Source organism: Dermacentor silvarum, chromosome 6 (assembly GCF_013339745.2).
Source record: "Dermacentor silvarum isolate Dsil-2018 chromosome 6, BIME_Dsil_1.4, whole genome shotgun sequence".
NCBI lineage: Eukaryota > Metazoa > Arthropoda > Arachnida > Ixodida > Ixodidae > Dermacentor > Dermacentor silvarum.
The window spans coordinates 148910870-148931762 of record NC_051159.1 but is presented as its reverse complement, the minus strand read 5'-3'; the positions used below and the strand labels follow the sequence as shown (position 1 = coordinate 148931762).

The 20893-nt window shown below is 45.9% G+C and overlaps 1 protein-coding gene across 1 annotated transcript in view; it reads left to right on the top strand.

The window, feature by feature from the left end:
• LOC119456207 (methanethiol oxidase) overlaps window positions 1-4552 on the top strand; it is a 51600-nt gene extending 47048 nt beyond the window's left edge. The window contains exon 11 of the mRNA XM_037717836.2: window positions 3469-4552. Coding sequence (XP_037573764.1) covers window positions 3469-3631 — 163 coding nt within the window. The 3' untranslated portion in view covers window positions 3632-4552. The remainder of the gene's footprint in view (window positions 1-3468) is intronic.
• The last annotated feature ends 16341 nt before the right edge of the window (window positions 4553-20893 follow it).

Below are 20893 nucleotides of genomic sequence, written 5' to 3'. Positions count from 1 at the left end.
AAACTTTCTAGAGTGACTTCACGGAAGTAGACGCCCGTCTTTGGCTCGGATTTTGTCTACCTTTAGGCTCGCGGTGTCTTTAGCCTGGATCGCTGTTGAGAATCTACGGTGCTTTGCAATTCCTCTCGCATAGAGGCTATGCCTTTCAGCCTCGCGAAAGAGCTTTGAAAGATCTTTTCGTGACCGGGAAATTCTGCGCGAAGGCGGTCTTTCTGCTTTCAGCGACAACTAATCCGGGCGCTTACTCACTGTCCAACCGCCCACGACACTGCAGCTCTACGCTCCTAGTTCGAGTCCGTGCGCCTACGCACAACCCTTACTGTGGGAAAGCTCAAGCTGAAACCGTTGGTTTTGGCGTGTATGTGTTCCCTTCTCCCACTCAGTAGGAAATAAGTGCTCTGCGTTGTGCACCGGTGACAGTATAATTTCGCTGAAGCCTCTAGGAGTTCGAGATTGCATTATTGCTCTTGCATTATGACCTTTTGCTCAGGTCGAATAAAGCCGAAGTCTTGGTATAGGAAGTCCGAATAGGTTTCTCGGAAGTTTCCAGTGCTGGTTTCGCTTCGTGAATGAAACCCTTGTCCTTTTTTATAACGAAAATTGTCGGCAAGTATGGTACGGGCAGGTGCCCTTTATTATTTCTGCGCAGTTCGAGGATTGGACAGTGGGCGGAGAACGTTTTGCAATTAGAACGGAGACTGTGGTCCCGTGAAAAGCATCGAGTGTAATCAGCTACAAACAAGCACTGCCACAAGCCATATCAAATAAACAGACAGAACAGATGAAATTTCCTGCTATTTCTTCATAGGGAATCTCTAAATTTTAAAGAAAAGAGAAATGAAAGTGGACGAAAAGCAACTTGATTCTGGTTGGCGCCGAACCTACATCTTTCGCATTGCACGTGCGGCTGCTTTACCACATTCAGATACCGTGTTGGTGGACCTCGTGTCAACTTTCTTGGGTATTTGTGCACGTGTGCTGTACAGCTAGCCCTGGTAGTGTTAAACAGTGCCGCTCATGGCCTTCGCGGCAGATTTCAGCATCCTTTCAACCGCAGGCGTCGCGTATAGTGCGTGGGATCAGCAGACAAGTGGTGTTAGTTGCTTATTCAGCATTTCAATTAAAAATTACAATTTCAGCTAGATGTTCCCAGGCTTCATTGTCGGATTGCTTCTTATAGCTGTGATTACCAAAAAAAAAAAAAATGGAGCTCCTAAGTTCGCTCCGTCTTCTAGGTCACAAGCATCGTAAATATTCTTGTGGCGGTGTCTCTACAGCTGGCGCTACCGGTTCCGACCTTGATTCCTTTATGGATCATGGGACTTGCACTTTAGGTCGGAAATCACGTTAGTATGCTATCGTTTCGGCCATTGACTGATCGATGTGCCCCGATGCTATTTTGAATGTAACAATATTTTGGCATGCTTCTGAGAGGAAAAGTACAGTTTGCGTAGTAATATCGCGAAAGCTCGCGAGAAAATGGAGCTTTAGCATGGAAACATCTGATGTACTTCGTTCAAAAAAAAAAAAGCAAGAAATCGCACGACATTGGCTGTATTTGTGGCGAGTTCATTTTCTTGCCAGTAGCTAACATTATTCTTTAAAATTTTTGGCCCTCAATTTTTTTCAATCCGCCTGTTTTCTTTCCTTCGTGTTTTCCCTCTGTCATTTCTTGCTTTCCTTTCCTTCTTAGCGTTTTCTGGCCCAGCCAGCAAGCGTCTTTTCTCTGCCTCCAGTTTGCATTTTATTGTTTCACGTGCCTCTTCTCCACACGCATTACCTAAGCTATTCTCAATATCGAGGTATTATCAGCGTTCCGACAACGGTTTATACCACTGCATACTTAGCGCAAAGCAGTGTAAACAGCTTGAGTACTGCCAGCGCACGGCACAAAGCCCCCGAGAGTATACGGCTGCAATATATACGAGGCACTGATATCCCGTACGGGGGGCCTCGTTCTCTCCGTGTTTACTTATACGTGCCTTCGGGCCGTCAGATTTATTGCCGAGAGCTGCGGCTATACTCAGCGCCTGTTTGAAGAGAGCGCGGTCAGCCGAGCTCCGCGTGAAACCCGCCGTCACGTGAGGTAATTTAATGCGTGAAGCAAACGACGGCCGGTCAAACGGTGCGTGAGAAAATTCGTCGGCTAGCGGTTCGTAAGCTCACCAAGCCCCGAGGGCTTTCTCCGGGATGAATACCCCTGCCCGTTCATTTGACATTGGATGTTCGCGTCCTTCTTGGCTTCCTCAAAGTGGTGTTTGTGTTCTGCGTTTTCAGTACACCGTGCTCATACGAAAGCGCTCGTTGTTTTTTTTTATACGTCACGGCAATTCAGAAGTTGCATTCCAACCGCCCCCCTCTCTTCCACTTCCTTTTCTTCTAAACATGCTTTTCTTTATAAAGCGCAAGGCCCATGTGCAATCCACTGCATGGCGAGTGTAAGGTAAGGGTTTCGCAAGCGAGACACGAATTTTCCACATTCGTCTCGGTGCTACAGAAGAATAAAGCAAGCTGCTTGAACTGCATGTAGGATTCCTAAGCATGTTGTTCGAATTCCTTACGTTATTCTAACATTAATGCAATGGCTCGCCCGCTCGCTTCTTAAGCGGGGCCCCGGGCTGAATTCGGACGCATACAACGCGAAGTACACGCGCGCGTATACTGCGATAAGTTTTCGCGATCTAAAACTGAATTCTTCTTTCTGCGTTGGCTTACAGAAGAAAGGATGTTTTTAGGCATTCTTTCGAGTTTTTCTTCAGTTTCACTCATTCCCACTCTAAACGAACGACCGATTTCGGTGAATATGCATCGAAGGCGTTTTGCTGTCGCGTCGCATTTCATCCCGGCGGTATTGCTATTTGGTACAGTTTTCGTGCGAATAGGAGGTGCTACCAAACTTTCAGGTTTCCAGTTTGCTGTCTGTAACGGCCAAGCTTGAATTTGTTAATTAATAGAGGAGCTCAACAAAAAGCCCCGAAAAGCATTTTTGTCAGCGTTGTGAAGAAAGCCGCCAAACGCTGTCACTTGGGAAGATTTTTTTTTCTTTTGCTCAGTGGCAGAGCTCGTCGTCTACACTTCGTAAATGTCGAAACAGGCGTGGCTTCGCAGTTGGCTTGATTAATGCTGTAAAGTACAGTTCCACATGAAGGAATATTAAACCAACTTATTCACGTTTACCTCTTGTCAGAGTACATTTGTACCAAAATCAATGAAATGCTCCTTTAGAAAATATGACATGGTAAATAATTAGTAATTGTTCCGCTGAACTTTTCTCAAGTGGGGGAAACCCATTCCGGCGTATATAAAAAAAAACGCCACTAAAGGCTGTTCGTTAACTATTTCGCGCTTAAATCTCAATCGTTGAAGTATATCAAAGTGTAGCAAAAACTATACGTTAGGCATTATAGGATTTAGTAGCTCTGAATCCTCGTACTCCTGTCAAGTCTGCTTCTCTGTAACGGTGCGCAGGAAAGGAGCCATGATGCTACGAGTGGACGTGGACAACAAAAATGGAGGGCTCTGCATCGACCGCGAGTTCCTGGTCGATTTTGGCGAAGAGCCCGAAGGACCCGTGCTGGCCCACGAGATGCGCTTCCCGGGCGGAGACTCCACTTCTGACATCTGGCTCTGAGGCAACGGATGACGCTTGGACGCTGGCAAACGGCCGGACCCTTCGATCCAACCCTTTCGCCTGCGTGCCTTCGATCCGTTTGTTTCGATTGAAGCTACCGGCGGCTTTGCTTGGCGTGGACAGGAACACACAAAAGCAGAGTTGTCAAGTTGTTCCCAGAAACACCTCATTTCTATTCATTCCAATACATCCACGACATGTGTTCTACATCATAGGTAGAACAGTCGCGGATATATGGCGCGTAACGCAGATACCCGTTAGGCAAGTAATTCTGCCGGCTCTTTAGAGCAGTGGCAAGCTCGCTTTCCCGCAATGCGCAACTGTCCCAGATATGGCGACCAGTACGCTCTTAATCACTGGGAACCTGGCGCATTGTTAGTGTTCTTGTGCTATGTTGTATGAAAAGCGTAATTGCATAAACGTGCGAGCCGCAAGATATTCAGCATCTATGACAGTGTCCGGGCAGTCAAAATTTTGTGCATTGCGGCAAAGCTAACTTTGAAACTTTTCGATTGTTGTTACGGCTGTTCGAATGAACGCTGGAGTATTAAAGTGTTCCCTAATATTTGAGGATGCTGTACGTTGCGCTGCTTACTATGGTTGCGTAACTCACGAACGTTCACGCAAGCTATTAAGCACTCTCCTGTAAAGCCTTTTATCTCTTAAAGCTGAATTTACACAATTTTGATTTAAAACTGCCAAGTTAAAAAAATACACTGTTCCCGTTTAGACCTGGTTTTCATATAAAATGGGTTTTCAGGTGGTCCACAGGTCGTGAGGCACTATACATGCTTATACAGTGTGTTCAAATCCCGGTATACTCCGGCAGTGTAACATTTAAATCTGAGTTTCTTAGGAGTTGTGCTTCTTACACGTATTGTTGGGCGCGTCTGGCGAATTAAACTGTTATGTTACGGTTGATTTTCGTGTTGCCTGATTACTTCTGTTGAATAAAAGACGAGGACCTTCACATAAAGGATAGTGGCACCTTGCCAAAGGGAACACACTATTGTTTAATACTCTCGAACCTCGTTATAACGAAGTTGAAGGGGAAGCCGAAATTACTTATTCATTACTTCGTTACAGCGATTCGGTGAAAGGGAACAGCCAGCAGCACTCTGCGTTGCGAACGAAGCCCGTCGTGTTCGAGCAGCCCGTGGCACGCAACACGGTGCGCCGACTATATACGTACGCAGCTTGGGCGGTATTCTCGGGCTACCTCCTTGACTTTCGGGGAGAGTTTTCAGTTTTGCGAGATTTCGCAAACCCGTCCAAGTAAACGGCCGACAGTGGTTGGAACAGCACCAAATACGTATACGACGCATTCGGCCCTTGAAAGCGAAACTATAGCTGATCCGCCGCTTTCTCATGGTTTCTCGTCACTGCTGTGCGAGCCCGCCGGCTTGGCTTGACCGCCTCGTGCCTGTCTCGCGTTACCTTGGAGGTCACGCCTAGCTGCGCCAGCATAGCGTGGAGCACAGTAGTGAGAGACAAGTGGAGGCAGTGGGTTTTTAGCACGCCGCGCGCAAGCATAATCGATACATGGCGCGGCGCAGCTACAGGCGGGGCCTTTGAGATAGCAATCTCGGAGATTGCGCCTAGCTTCGCCAGCTACGTGCCGCAGGGAGAGATGCGATAAGCAAGAAGTGCTGCTTGTGCGCGGCTATGCGCGGTGGTAACGGCGTATTCGACGCTGGAATATCGAACTGCCGCGCCGAACGAATGCGGAACCCGGCGGAAAGCGATATGCTTAGGGCGCACCGTCGGTATGTGTGGTTTTAGAGACGAATCGAGTTACGTTATGCTTATTGGCAGAACAATTTTACTTCGTCAAAGCGAGATTTTAAATACATAAATCTCGATGCCAATTTCATGGGGAATTGAACTTCGTTATATCCCGTCGTTATGACGAGGTTCAAGTGTACACTGATACTTTCGTTTTAAAGCAAAAATAAGCTTGAAAATCGCGATCTGCACAAACAGCTGTATTTAGTTCCACGGAGAAGAGACCGCTCCCAGCGCCGAACGTGACAATACACAGCACCTCAACGTCACTGCGTCTGCTTTCGTCTCTGCGTTACTCCATTTTCGCAGTTCCGCCAGAGAGGCGAATCATTGATAGTGAAAGCAAAGTATAGGGGAAACTACCCGAAGTAAGGGTCCTCGTTTTATCGGTCGTACAAGTTGCAGTGAGCATTCGCTTACTGGTTACATTAGCAAGCATGGTGACCCGCCCGCACAGGCTAACATGAGCAGATGTCGCTCGATCACCGTGACCACACGCTGTCACAACGCTGGTGAGACGAAGAGCGCAAACAGGAGAACGAACGGTTCTGCTGCCTCTCCCTTCCACAATTCTCCGAAACTTGAGCTTACGTGACCTCCACCACTGGGCGCTCGAGAACACAGAGCACGCGCGGCCGCCACCTACGAATATTTGATCCCACCGCAGATTATCTGCCTCCAAGATGGGGCGCTCAGCCCTCTCCTTGTACCACATAAGTTGACCGAGCAGCCTCCTCGCGTAAACTTTTGTCTGCTCACCGCATTGCTCTGTTTTGAGCCTACCGGCCGTGGTGGCTTAGCGGCTATGGCGTTGACTGCTAAGCGCGAGGCCGCGGGATCAAATCCCCGCCGATGCGGCCTCATTTCGATGGGTACGAAGTTCAAGAACGCCCGTGTGCCGTGCCTCGTAATCAGATCGTGGTTCTGGCACGTAAAACCCCAGAATTAACTTTGAGCCTCTGTTGGCATCTGCGTCTGCTTTACGATGTGGAATTCTTGTAAAATGGTTAAAGGCGAAGGCTTTATTGGCCAGTTACGCTCGCATTTCCGTATCGGGTATCTTTCTAGCCTCTTTCGTGGGTCTATCCCGCCTGCAGTCTAAAAACGCAAGGCCGATATGCGGTATGTGCTCCCGCGGCCACTGGTCACCGTGATTTTCTGGATATATGCATATATACATATATATTTCAATAAAATGAAATTGTCGGACGGCCGGATTGGAACATATGGTCTCTAGCATGGAAGCTCGACAAGGTCGCAAGGACGCGTTTCGCGCACTATGGCGTACCTCATAATCGCATCGTAGTTTTCTCATGTAAACGCTAGAAATTGTTGAAGTTAACATGTTATCATACGTCAAAACTCGGGCCGTGATCTCGGGGATAGTGTAGTCTACAAATTTAAGCATTTCGATGCTCTTACTCTCACGTGAGGCTTGACGCGATAGAGTAACATGCGCAAAGACTCCGCCCCGTTCTCACCCGCAGCTCGTTCAGGAAGACTGACTTTCATCTACCTCAACTGGAGGTTGAATCGCCTTCCAAAATTTTATTATGTCAACGAGCCTGTTCGTTTTACGTATTTACCATAAAGTCAGGCAGCCAATCAGCATTTTTACGTTGTATTGCCGAAGTGGTTGTCTGATGTAGAAATTGTCTTAGGAGCATATAGGCGAGTGGTTTGTGCACCCCGACAACGATCCCGCCCACACAGTACTGAGGTCGCAGCACTTCCTCACAAAAATAGGATGACAACGCGACCTTACCTCATCCCTCTACTCCCCTTAATTTTCCCTTGCATCTTCTTACCTACTAGACTGAAACGATAGCTTCAAGGAAAGCGTTTTCAAGATATGGAGGAGATAAAGAAGACAAAGACTGAGGAACTGAGGATAATCAGCTTGCTAGAGTACACCGCTCTGCGCTACGCAGGGACGCTCTAATAATTTATCGCATATATGTACGTTCGACAGATATTGGAATTTCGGTACGTGCTATTCTCTAGTGGGCCAGAAAACAAAATTCACCCCCTGATTCGGCTAGAACGAGAGGCTCTTCAGAATTGTCTTGGTTTGCCAAAATTTGTTGCTAACAATGTTTTATATCAAGCAGCACGACTGCCTACTTTCCCTTGCGGATTCCTCATTCTAACAGTAAAAAAACAAACATTTTAACATTTACGAATCTTCATTGAGACGATCACAATTTGCATTTATGAAACGAGGGCATTTTTGGATGAGCATTGGTCCCGTTTACATAAACCTCAGGTTTTGTGTGTACTAACTGAGCTATAGATCCATTAAACGCTAATGTACGCGAGAGCACTTGTCCAGACAAACTGTTGCCTAATATAAAGATTGAATTTGATGATGTATTTCCAGCCAATGTCAAATTCGTGCCCACTACATATTTAAATGGCACGTTACAAGATCATTTCACGCAATTGGGAATAGATAATGCGATCGCAACTGATGCGTCAATGAGTGAGGAGAAAGCGGGCGTGGGTATTTTCTCCGAGTCACTATCCTGGTCATATGTATTACGCCTTCCAGATGCTACACCTATATTTATGGCTGAACTATCCGCCAATATTTTAGCTCTTCGAAAACTTCCCTTAAATTTTTCAACAGTTGTTATAGTGACTGATTCACTTTCAGTATGAACATCGCTCACTACATCTTCACACTCCTAAAGTCAATGCATTTCAGTCATTACCCCTCAAAACTTAAGTCTGGTGCGATTGGTATGGCTTCCAGGCCATCGTGGTATATTCTTAAATAAAATGACTGGCACACTTGTGGAGATATCTCTTAATGGACCAGTTGTGTACGTTATGCCTACTTCGGCTTATGTCACTGCGGCTAGGTTTATAAAATTGGTCCTATTAGAAGATCATACAAAATTGAAAATCCCAACGTCCGAATTTAATCATTTCATTTTTCCATGAGACAATAAATGGTGTACCCCGCGTAAGTTAGAAATTTTCATAACAATGACGCTGCTGCATCCCACCATTAAAATTTTACCTGTACAGGTCTGGTCTGTGTTGCATCCCGAATCGGCAGGACGCATTCTTTGGTTGTTTCCATCGAGGCAGGCCCTTTCATCAGTGGGGATATTTCTGGAAATAAATCTGTATTGGTATTGTATCACGTGACGTCACAGATTTTGATAGCGTCTTCTAGGTCTCGGTTAGTTCTTTGGTGGTAAGGGTTCACTACATTGTGTTCTAAAGGAGCCGAAGACTGGATGTGGCAAGTTTCGCGAACGTTTACTGAGCCAACGGGGCCCAAATACGAAAAATTACTTTAGATATCGTGACGTCACACTGAAGTTCTGACGTTGGGGTTCGCGCGCGAAATGTAACTTTCAAGCTTCAATTTATCTTATAATAATTCGCCTATTGAAATGTAATTAACGACAGCATAGTTTTCGAAGAATACTTTATCGGTATAAGTTGATTTATTGTTTTGCTTTAGTGTCCCTTTAAATGCTCAAATTACCCTCTCCTTCGGGGCTTCTTCATTGGGCTTTAGCCACAGCAACAACTGCGTGGCCATTTGCGACTATCTCTGTGACACAAGAAGCCTAACATGTTGATTCTCGATATAAATAATTATATGGCTCATTAAATCACTGATTGTGTGTTCGAAATTATTTCAATAGAAACAAAAATAACACAGAATTCGCTCTTTATGTATAATTGCAGTTATATTTATGTATCTGCTAGGCAAATCCATTTCCGTATTATCATAAACGTTCTACCTCACCCTGACTTACCTTTTCGTTTGAGTTTTCCTCTCTCCCCCTTTCATTTAACCTTTAACCACCGGATTCTTGGCCAATCCACCGTAGTGGGTAAGCGACACAAAACAAGAAAGCATGCAAGTTACGGAGAAGTATTAAAAAGGAATAAAGTGGTGGGACAAATCGATTGTGCCCAAGAGAATGTACTCTAGAGGTGAATAATGTTTCACAATGTTGAAAGAATAATGGCGAATTAAAAAAAAGAAGAAAAAAGAACAAACGTTCTCGTTACTTATGTGTCCCTCCTCCTATGTTAATAAGCAAATTTGTCTGAGATAATGGGTGCTAAAATAAACAACGCGAGCACGTACTTTGAAAATGTATTGGCATAAAGTCCTTTTTATTTTTTTTCTACAATATTTTCCGTGGATTTCACGGGCGTCAAGGATATATGTACGCACTATTGGCTGCAATCTGCAAGGCGCGAATAAATTTTTTGAGGTTTTGAAACGGCATGAAGGGCGCTATCCAGCCGAAATCAGTTCTGAGTGGCTGCTTCTTTATTAATCGCACTTTTCTTGGGGTCTTGCCACGCCACCGACTTGATTTCTCGGCCGTGTGAATCTCCGTTGCCGATAAACGCACTGACAATCTCCCCGAGAACGCGTCACTGCGTCCGGCAAATGTTCGTCGCTCGGGTAGCGCCCGGTAACGTGAAATTGCTCCGCAATAAGTTGCGCAAGCGGTGTTTAGTAGAGCATTACGATTTAAGGAATTGCACAGTATCGGTGTATCGATTTCCGCGACGGCGGGGTGCTTGTCGCAGAAGCAGGACTTGTTCAAGATGGGCATGGCTCTACTGGCACCTTTGAAGCGGGTAATTCGGCCTTTTCCGTTAAGTGCTTTCTTCTGTTAGACGAAGATTCGAATGTGGGACACACATGAACGAAAAAAAAAATGTGTTGATAATTTTTAGGAAAAAGCGCTTTCAATTAGGGAAAGATTCGACTTTTCAAATTAAAGAATTGGTAAATATGTCCTTGCGTTGTGATGTCTTGTGAAGCTGTTTATGTACCGTAAAGGCCTTGTATAGTTAACGGTGTGTTAGCGGTGACAACGAACGTTCATCTCTCTGATTTTTCCCAGTTAGTAAAGCTCAACTTCGGCATGTTGCAAGTGCAAGTAAACAACTGTTCTGACTACTCGGCAAATGGTATATACCGGTGAGGTTGAAGTATTTCCGATCCTCAAATAGTGTGGCAGAATTTTAGAAATGTGAAGATTAACAAAGGAAAAGAAATCCATTATTTATATTGCCGGCTCTGAAATCTTGAAGTAAATTCGAAGTTTTTAAGACATTTATGATTTAATGCTGAACGAAGCCGGCTTCAGGTGGCATGACACAAGCTTTAAAGATATGCTGGAGATGTTAGCCTGGCCGTATCCTCTTGTATAGTTAAACGCATGCAGCTAAATACGCAAACTTCCATGTTCAGCTACGTCGCCTGCATTTTGTTTTCTATATTTATGGAGTCGAATATGTTAACACTATCATTCGTGACAAATAATGCACTTCTGACTTTTGAGCTGTTTCACTCACTCACTCACTCACTCACTCACTCACTCACTCACTCACTCACTCACTCACTCACTCACTCACTCACTCACTCACTCACTCACTCACTCACTCACTCACTCACTCACTCACTCACTCACTCACTCACTCACTCACTCACTCACTCACTCACTCACTCACTCACTCACTCACTCACTCACTCACTCACTCACTCACTCACTCACTCACTCACTCACTCACTCACTCCACTCACTCACTGGAGGAAGCAGATAAAGCTCTCCGGAATCTTCGGTTTGCGCAGCTCTCTTGAGGATGTTAAAATCTGAGGATATAAAGAAAGCTATGAGGAGGAAGAAGATGTATAAATGCTAGGAATGCACGGTTGTTTCCCGTTATAGCCTCACTTCTTGTATTCTGTTGCAACGAATTTCTGTAAAGTGTGCCGCTTTCTGATTGTTCTTTTTTTTTGTATCTCGCAGAGTGTGCAGAATTAACAAAGAATGACAGGCAATAAATTTAGAACAGAAGGTGCAGGGTGAACGAGAAACTCGAGCATGGCAGGATGTGCCAGTAACAGCGCAAATTTCCGTTACGTTTCGGGGAATGAGAATGTCGGATACACGATGCTTTTTTTCTTCTTTTTATCTTCACTGTTTCTTAGCGAAAACAACAGAACGAAGGAGAAAGAAGACTCGGAACGCAGGATACGCCAACAAAACAAAATTTTAGTAGGACGTGGCATTGGCGGCTGGGTAAGGCATCCCTGCGCGTATCTTGGGGCTTGCGAGTGCTGTGTAAACATACGCCGTCCATTAAGGAGATTTGGTGGCACGCTTCGGCGAGCACGATGATGCCTTTGTATGAGCGCTTGCACAGTCCTAAAGCGTGGAGAGCGGTTCCTCCTCTTTTACCCTCCTTGTCGGCGTACGTGTTTGCCAAGGAGGGAGACGTTCAATTGGAAAGCTTGGAGAAGCCATCGTCTGCCTACTCAGCATTTCATGCCTGTGCGCTCTCTCATTACGAAGGCGCAAGGTTGAACCTTCCGGTTTGCGGAGAGGAAAGAATCTGCGCGCAGATAAAGGAAAAACAGCAGAGGAAATGGATGCTCCTCTGAGAATGACTCTGACGGGAGATAATCAATGGCAGCTTGCGTTTGTTCAAGAAGCTGAAATTGAGTGTTTGCCAAGCCGAAGTTGCACTTGCCGAAGCCACGCTCATACGAAATGTTGAGAACGTACTGTATTCACTATAAACGGGTAAATCAAGAGAGACAACCTTCTTTGCAGGTTAATTACAAACTGCCACTTCGAAATGTCGGAAACTTATGACAATTGAATTGCGCCTGACATGTGACAGCAACAGAGCATCAAGAAATTTGATTATAGAGTGACAATTGTTGCAACTGATAAACAATAATTATTTTTGCAGCAGTGCGCACAGTGTTGATTAAGATGACTTTTGATCAATTGTTCTCGATTGTGACTACGCTCGATCTTATAGTTAAGGATGAAATATAAAACCGTCACTTGAACACCTTCAGTTGACAGGTGGCCAGCGGTGAATTCAGCTCTTCAGAGCCCGGTATTACAAGGTGTGTCACGAAAATTTCCAGAATACAGAAAACCTGCACGAAATCCCATTGGCACCATCTTCATCATTATTGCCGCAGCATAATTAAGTTTTAGCCCGGGCGAACGCACTACCCAAAGCTGCCCAATCTCGCCAGTTCTCATCAATAGCTTCCCCGGGTACCTGCAAATTACCAAACATACTCACTCCATCTGAGTGCGTTTGCCCTCTTCCGATTTCTGCGGCTGTAGTTCCCGCTCGCTAGCCGTCGACAAAACCGTCATGGTCAGATACAAGAAAGCAGTAATTTACGGCGTCGACTTAGTGCATGAAAAGCCTGTAATCAAAAATCCGACAGCAAATACACTATAGGTGACCTTACGAATATATTGTGTTGCCGTGTATATGGAGGAAACCCTTATTGGTCTTAATATGGCTTTCTCACTTGGCACATAGCAATACCAAGAAACGGTGACCTATATATAGTCATTCATTTCCTGATTTAAGGCAACACAATGAATACTTAAAAATAAAACTGCCGTTAAAACTGTCGTTGCTGTGCCTCCTGAGCTAATTTGTATGAAATTGTCTGAAATAAAAGAAAAAGAAAGAAAGAAAGAAAGAAGGAAAGAAAGAAAGACATTATAGATGCCAATGTTGCCTTTACTTAGAAATCGCATGCAGATTGAAACTGCTAAGTCCATTAAATTGCTCTAAGCGGTGTTGGTTTCTAGCTGCCCCAAAATTTTCAAAATTGCCTGTGGCAAATAGCACAATTCTAACCCTTGAGCTTAATTACTCGATGCGGCGGTCATTACTTCCACGGGAAATTAAAATGTCTAATTTAATAATTACCATATTACAAGGAGTATATTTGAACGAATTAATTTACGGCACATACGTCAATCTACGAGTAGTAGCCAGGCGAGTTTTGAAAGGCATATAGATTTGGAACGAATGCTGAAGAAGGTATGGCTCACATTGGCTATGATGTCTTAGTCGCAGTCGTTTATACGTATACATGCTAATTTCAACATAGCATAAAGCTACGCACTTCGACTATAGTTTCAGATAGATGCAGGAAAAAAAAATCGCACCGACGATTACGATACTCCCTAATGGGGAAATTTGAGCGCGGCTGCACAGACGCGTTTTCATTTCGCGATATATTGGCTGGCGCGGACAATCTGTCTCGTGCGACACGTTGCAAACGGCGCAACTTGCCTCGCTAATCTGGAGATCGCGAGAGCCAGCGCGTGGGTGACGCGTGGGTGACGCGATTCACAGCAGCCACCGCCGAAAAATCTGCCTTACGACGCGCGCTACTCTGGCGCCATCTCGCAGTCATCGTCGCCGCACTACGCTTTTCTTCTCACGCTTTCGCCACACCCTCCTCCGCTTTCCGCCTCGTGGTTCCGCTGCACCCTTCCTCTCCGCTTTCCTCCTCGCGTCTTTCATTCCCCGCTGCAATCTGCGTTCGCTCTTTCCTCTTTCGCTGTGCTCGTTCGCTCGGTTACGCCGACGCCGATGCTCGCCGAAGGAACGGGCGCCTGAGAGCTGCGTTCTAGAAGTATAAGTTTCTCTAAAACATTCAATTGCCATGCTTAAAACAACACAAAACATCGTCCTGCCTCCAACCTTCAGTGAGGTCATCTCTGATACTTTCTGATGAACACTTCCACGTTCGGACGAGTCATTGATAGACGAACCCTTAGTTCTTTGTTTCCTGGACTGGGACTGAACCGGAGCAAGATCAATGCATCTTGAACCAGAACAGGAATGATAGCAGTGCCTTTTTATGTTCGCACCCTCCTCAGATGGTCTTCTTTCAATGGACATATCACAACTAGGGAAGGTCGATTAATTTTTTATTTGATTAACGAATAATCATTCATTATTTTAGCCTTTAATTGATGCATCGCTTTCGATGTAGGGTTTCTTATGGATTAGTTGATTAATTGAAATTTTTGCCGGGCACTGTAAAAAAGGTTGTAACATAGTCATCTATTTTTGTAGGACCTTATTTTAATGTTTGAGAGGTGGAACCAAGTTTGAAATACAAGTGTATAAACGTTTGATGAAGTATAATCTTTAACTTGTTAAAAACTAGATATAGTTGGCACTAGTGGCTTTTGAAAAGATGTTCTAAAATGGTACTTAGTGCAGAATTAAATAAGATACATGGCGCTAGTGAATCCCTGTACAGTACAGTTAAACGAGAAATAAGAAAAATGGCAGAAGTTAAAGGTGAAGTCCAACTGAAATATGCAAGAAATTGCAATATACACAGGGAGAAAGAAAATTACTGGTTTCGGATTTTAACCACATGCTCCTTTCTTCAGAGCGAAGGAATGACAATTGGCTGGGACGTTTGGGTGAAACCGACACCTTCTTTGAATGGTCACACCACCAGCACGCGAGAATAGAGACGCTCGGAAGCAAAATATTTGCTCGAATCGTCATGAACTCCATCGCTATGTCAGATACATGCTCCAAACCGGCGCGAATGCTGTGCCACGTCTTTAGTGTGGTAGGAGTGGCACGCCGATGAACGACTGGGTTGCTATAGTATATGCCTTGAATTGTGAGATCATTTCAAGCCTCCGGCTTCGGGCGGCGTGGTGACGTGTGCGGTGTAGGGGAAGAGAGGAAAAGCGCTCGGCTCGGCATCAATTGGGACTCGCAAGAAACAGTCGACAGCCGCTCTACCACAGTCGCACAGTCACTGCTCGTGCGCCGCCATTCCAGTACGATTTCGAAATTTTCGCGCCACTCCTGTCAAACACCCGAAAACGATTAATCGAGCAAGTCGGTTAAATGAATGGTTGCCAACGATGAAGGTTAATCGTTTTGCGGCCTACATTTATTCGATTATTCGACTAAAGATTCATCGATACACCCAGCCGTAATCGAGACCAATATTTTTCTTTGTCTTCAACGACGCAATGATAACCGGCGTATTTTAGCGCGAGATGGCTGATGGCCATTTCTGAGGTAGCTAAGCGGGAAGAGGGTAGTCAAAGAGGAAAAAAGGAAATAGAGGAGTTCACATTAATCACTTGCCCTAAAGGCTCAACATATCTACAGTCGGGGCCCTCGGGTCGGTTTCCGTCGGATACTGCCGAAGCGCTCGTGTGACTTTCTGGGCTGATGAATGGTGAGGCCAGGACCTTGGCTTCGGTATAAGGCAGATAGTCCGGTTTGCTCAAGGCACACCGGAAAGTCTGGCATTATTTGTCGAAGCGGAAAAAAATGGAAGACACTAAACACAGGCAAAACTCTATCGTAGTCTATGAATTAAATCTGTACTCTGCACTATGGGAACTAGGTCAACAGTATACAAAGATTCAACAATAGGTTTAACGCGTCGCCCTTTGTTGATTGCTTCGTGGGATTTAGTGTCCTAAACGAACATTGGGGCTATATATGAGAGGTACCGTAGTTGAGGGCTCCGGGTTATTTTGCCCACCCGGGGTTCCTTAACGTGCACTGAAATCTAAGAACACGAGTGTCTCTCGCATTTCGCTCGCACCTAAATGCGGTCGCCGCCTCCGGCAATCGAACGCGGGACCGCGTAATGAGGTGCAGAACGCCGTAGCCACTGTGCTACTGCGGATGGTAATGCACGGTCCTTCGTCAGTGTACGAGTTTGAATTGCGAAACTACAGCGTGCTACTTTGAACTGTAAGCTGGACTGCACCTTTCTTGCAGCCTCTTCGTGCCTTCCTTGGCGAAGGGAGGCTCTTTACAACGCACTGCCGCTAGAATGCGCATCAGCCGAAATCTGCCGACTTCTATGTAAACAACGCTATAGGAAGGCCGCCATTCCCGGCAACGGCGACCTTCCTCCTCCTAACTATCGTGCCGCCAGGAGGCGCTGTGCGCAGCGGCGCTCCTATACACACCCGGCGCTCGAGCGCAATAAAACGGGTCCAACGAGGCGCGCCAAATGATAGACGCAGAACCCGCTGTACCGTGCTCGCGCCATTGAACATTCTCCTGATAAGGCGCGTAATGGTACTTCGCCTGTCTTTCACTCGCTCACTCTCTCTCTCTCTCTCTCTGTCCCCTCCCTTTCGGCTCCGCCGCCAGTGTTCAACGCCTCTTTCTTGCCTTCCCTCTCTCTCTCTCTTCGTTTCATTGATCTCAGACGAGGAATTCCCTGGGGACGATCTGCTTTGACTTTCAACATTCCTCGGTTCCCTGTGGAACCTCCCTTTCTTTCCCTTTCATTTTGCTATCATGAAGTGTACCTTTCGTCCGCTTCCCCAGTCGAGTGTCTATTTTGCCTCGTGTTTTTTTTTCCCCCTACCACTGGCTACCAGTCTCCCCGCTCACTTGTACTTTTTGGAGTAGCAGGCTCCTGTGTAGTCATTATTAATCTTCCATCGAATCTCGCTTCTCTTTAAACTTTTCCGTTAGTACTACTGTACGAATAATGCTGTTGTGTTCTCTCTTCTATCTGGGGCGAGCACGGAATGAGAAATTCCGGACAGCCTTTCTTCTTTCTTCCTTTTGTGTTGGATGCATCAACTCATCATTTATTGCCGTTAGGTTGGTCTTCGTCAATGTCACTTAGCATACGTTTTAGTGTTGCAAGGAACTTGAAAGTCGCGTCAGCTCATGGTTCGCCGTCGAATGAAAAGTGTAGTTTATTCTTTTATTGCAAGTCAGGGTGCACCTAAATAAACTGTACCTAGCTCGTATCTCCGTAGTGGGGTTTCAGCTGAAGGAGCAATCGGGACAGTTTGAAGTGAGACACGCTGACAGAACAGAATGCTTCTAACTTCCTCGCCACGTACTTCAGTGCGAGAACGGACTTAGCACAGGGAAACACCTAGATTGACAAAGAAGCGCCCGTAGGGTTGCTGGCTGTAAATCGAGTCTGAGTGGAGTTACTTTTTTAAGTATCTTCAGTAGAGTGTTTTTTTTTTAAATCTTCCTTTCTTTCTATGTGTGTGCAGTTTTCTTTATCTTTCTCTCCCCTTACCCCTTCCCCAGTGCAGGATAGCAAACTGGATATCTACCTTCCGGTTAACCTCCCTGCCTTTCGCATCTCATTTATCTCTCTCTCTTTTCAGTAGAATTCATTTACGATCAATATTTATTTATTTAAACTGCTTTAGCACCTCACGACTACTTTCCAAACCCTATTAGTGGTGAAAGTCATTTAATATGAACCCCATAGCTACATCGATGCCATTGCGCACGTTTAGATAGACACAGTGGTTGTGCAGCCTCAGTTCATGAGTGTATCTACACTAAGTTTTATGTATATAAGAAAGTATTTTGTGTACATGATTGTTCTGTCGATATTTTGTGTAAAGAACGTGTTGGTTAGCTCTATATGCTCCATATCAGGGATAAGTAAATATTTTGTTTAGGGGCCACATGAGGCAATGCTGTCCCGGAGAGGGATCGAGGGAGAGATCAACTTTATTTTAAAGACGACCCATTGCCCCGGGCCAGACCCGTCTGCTGAAGAAAGTCAAGCACATAGAGCAAATTGGGTCAAGATACAGCCCGCCGGTCGTGTGTGACCTTCCATCAAGCAAACCTCCGTGAAGGGTAGCAAACCGGAAATTTGCATCTCATTACGCCGCTATTCTAGTTCTCTCTTCTCACCTTCTATCTACCAATGTCAAGAAACTCTGCGGTTTTTCTTCTGTTACTGGTACATGCACCATCGAGTCCATTACTCTCCGGATATGAAAGCGTGGAATGGGCTATTTTATCGCAGGGTGTGGATAAATTGCGGGACAGCGGGTAGCTTAGGCGGGACGGATTCATTCAGTTGGAAGAGCACATGCAGCGCGCGAGCTGTATCTTGCTCAGATTTGGTCTATACATGTTTGACTTCTAAGAGCCCGTGAGAAAACAGGGTAATTTTTCTGCCCTTACAGGGCCCATGGGCCCTGCTAGTTATTATAGGCTTCAGATGAGCCCGAGCGCAGGTAAGTGTGGGCAATTCAATGAACTGAAAGTTGGAAGAAGTCATGTCATATTAGTCATGTCATATTAGTCATGTCATGTCATGTTCATTAGCGTTCCTTTCTCACTTCAGTTTCTTACCCAGCGCTGCGCGGATATCTAAACGCGGTGCCTGCTACAGTCACAGAGAACTGCCGTTTTGGCTACTTCCTCTTTCGGGTCCTGTCTGTCCCTTCGGGCTGCCGGCTTCCCTTAACTTATTTCAGCTCGGTGCTGGCTTATGTGTATCTCGTGCACCGCAGCACGTACCGCAGCGGCTGCTTCGAAACGCGTTGCTCCTTTTAATTCCGCATCCTAGATACAATTACCTGTCTGCTTTTCACGGTGTCTATGTGTAAATGACGGCCCCACGCGCGAGACCGGCTGTGATGTATTCGTTTTTCACTCTTTTTGTTCACTCTTATTTGCTCATCGGTTCACGATGGCGTGAAGACGATGATCGCCATACGGAAATTGCTACAGCGGCGCAGGACAGCGACCCGCGAATACTGCTAGAAAGTAATTGTATTATCTAGTGCTCGGAGAGAAACAGACATTAATAATCAGACTAGGAAACCCGCCTGATAAATTAGTATTCGACTGGGTGTCTGCAAGGTGCATGTTTTGTTCCTTCTTGAGTTGAAGTCCTGATGTGTCTCTTCTAATGATGAAACACTCGAACTATACACAAGTGATGCGGTTCTTTGACTTTTCATACAGTGGAAAGCTTATTCATGCACTGCCGGCTGTCGTTTGTAACGCAGTCTTCGCCAGCCACCCCAATCCAGCTCAGCCGTTACAACGCCAGCCTAAAACCCGTCCCATGGGTTCGACATTCAGCAAACAAAAACGCCTTCACCACTCTTGCGACTCCAACTGTTGCTCGCAGCAGCGCCTGCTGAGCTCAGCGCGAACAACTGCTCGCGATTGCATGACATCTCGGTGGTCCCCGACGTGCAAGTTAGACGGCAGGAAAAGCGATGATCGTGCTCGTGCCGACGGCGAGCACTACGACGTGACGGGGTCACTACGGGGCCAGCGTGCATTCAGCATTGCCACGAGTACGGTGGTGCACGTATAACTCGATCGTGATCCATCGGCCGCCCGAACGAGAGCGAAATATCTGCTCGGAGATGCGCGCAGAGGGGGGGAGGGAGGACAAGCGGGACGTGCCAGGAATGCTCCAGAATCTTGACGGGCCGAGCTGCGCTCGGTGACGAACGGTTGTCGCCGACGGATCGCTCCTTCTCCCGTACGACGGCACCGGCGGCGGTAGGAGACCGACGTGCACTCGAGACACGCGGGAGGCGAGGAGGGAGCGAGGAAAAGGCGAGCAAGCGCTCGGCGCTGTCGATGCGAGAACGTGATCTGAATAACGAGGAACGTCTCTTCTTTGTCTTCCGCTGCCTTCCGGGGTTCACGTGCGTGCTCTCGCATCTACAGCAACTTCCCCATCCAGCCGATACCTCCGCGAGTCATTTCCGTGCTGTCCTTCCCGAAGAAAAATTAGCGGCGTAGGCAGCGAATGCGAGCTCTAGGATCGTACTTCGACGAAAACCAATCAACGCCTTCCGCTCGCGTACAAGACAATACATCGAATGTCTTCGCAATCGAGTCTAGCTATAGGCAGTCTCACGACGGAGCCCGTGGTTCTCTTCTGTGCGTTTCGTGACCCGCTTTCTACTGAAGCCCGGAGGGTGTTGATGTTCACTTATTTATTCCCTCAGGGCCGAACGGGAAGACGTGAGAAAGAAAAAAAAAATAAGAGAGACTCGGGCGTATTGGCATCAAACTGCGACTGAAGTGACCTGTGATGGCACGTTCAGATCTATATTCGACAAATGGTGCTACTGACGCACGCTCTCGCTCATTTATCCCCTTAATGTACCTTAATGAAATTGCGGTAAGAAGGCGCAGATACTGTGTTCCTTGGAGAAGGCCTCCGAATTTGCTGCGCTGCGGTAGTGATGCAGGTGAAAAGTGATGCAATGACATCAGTCGTTTGCACATCGCTTTGCGCCTTCATTGTTATCGTTCTCATATTCTGTCTCATTGACGATAAGCCGGGAGTTGAATTCGTATACGCATAGCTATGGTCGATTTAGCCTGCAGCATCGCAATGAATAAATTTCAGAGATCATGTTGACTCACGAGATTATTATTATTATTATTATTATTATTATTATTATTATTATTATTATTATTATTATTATTATTATTATTATTATTATTATTATTATTATTATTATTATTATTATTATTATTATTATTATTATTATTATTTGATATGAAAACACACACACACAGTGGACAAAGTAGGAAATAGGGAGAGAGCGGACTGGCAACTCACACCGAGAGGAGCACAATCCCTGCCAACTCTGTAGGAAGGAGGGGATATAAACAAAAGTTGAAGATAGGAAGACGGGAAGTAAAGAGAAAGCAATGAACAAGGTGACAGGCCACAGAGGCCAAAGCAGAGCAACGACAAAGAAAAGAGCGCACCAGCGAGAACATAACAGAAAAGATGGTCTAGAAGATATATCTGGCTTGCGAGGTCATACTGGAGTAAAGGCAGTGATGAGAGAGAGAGAGAGAGATAGTATGTGTGTGCCGGGT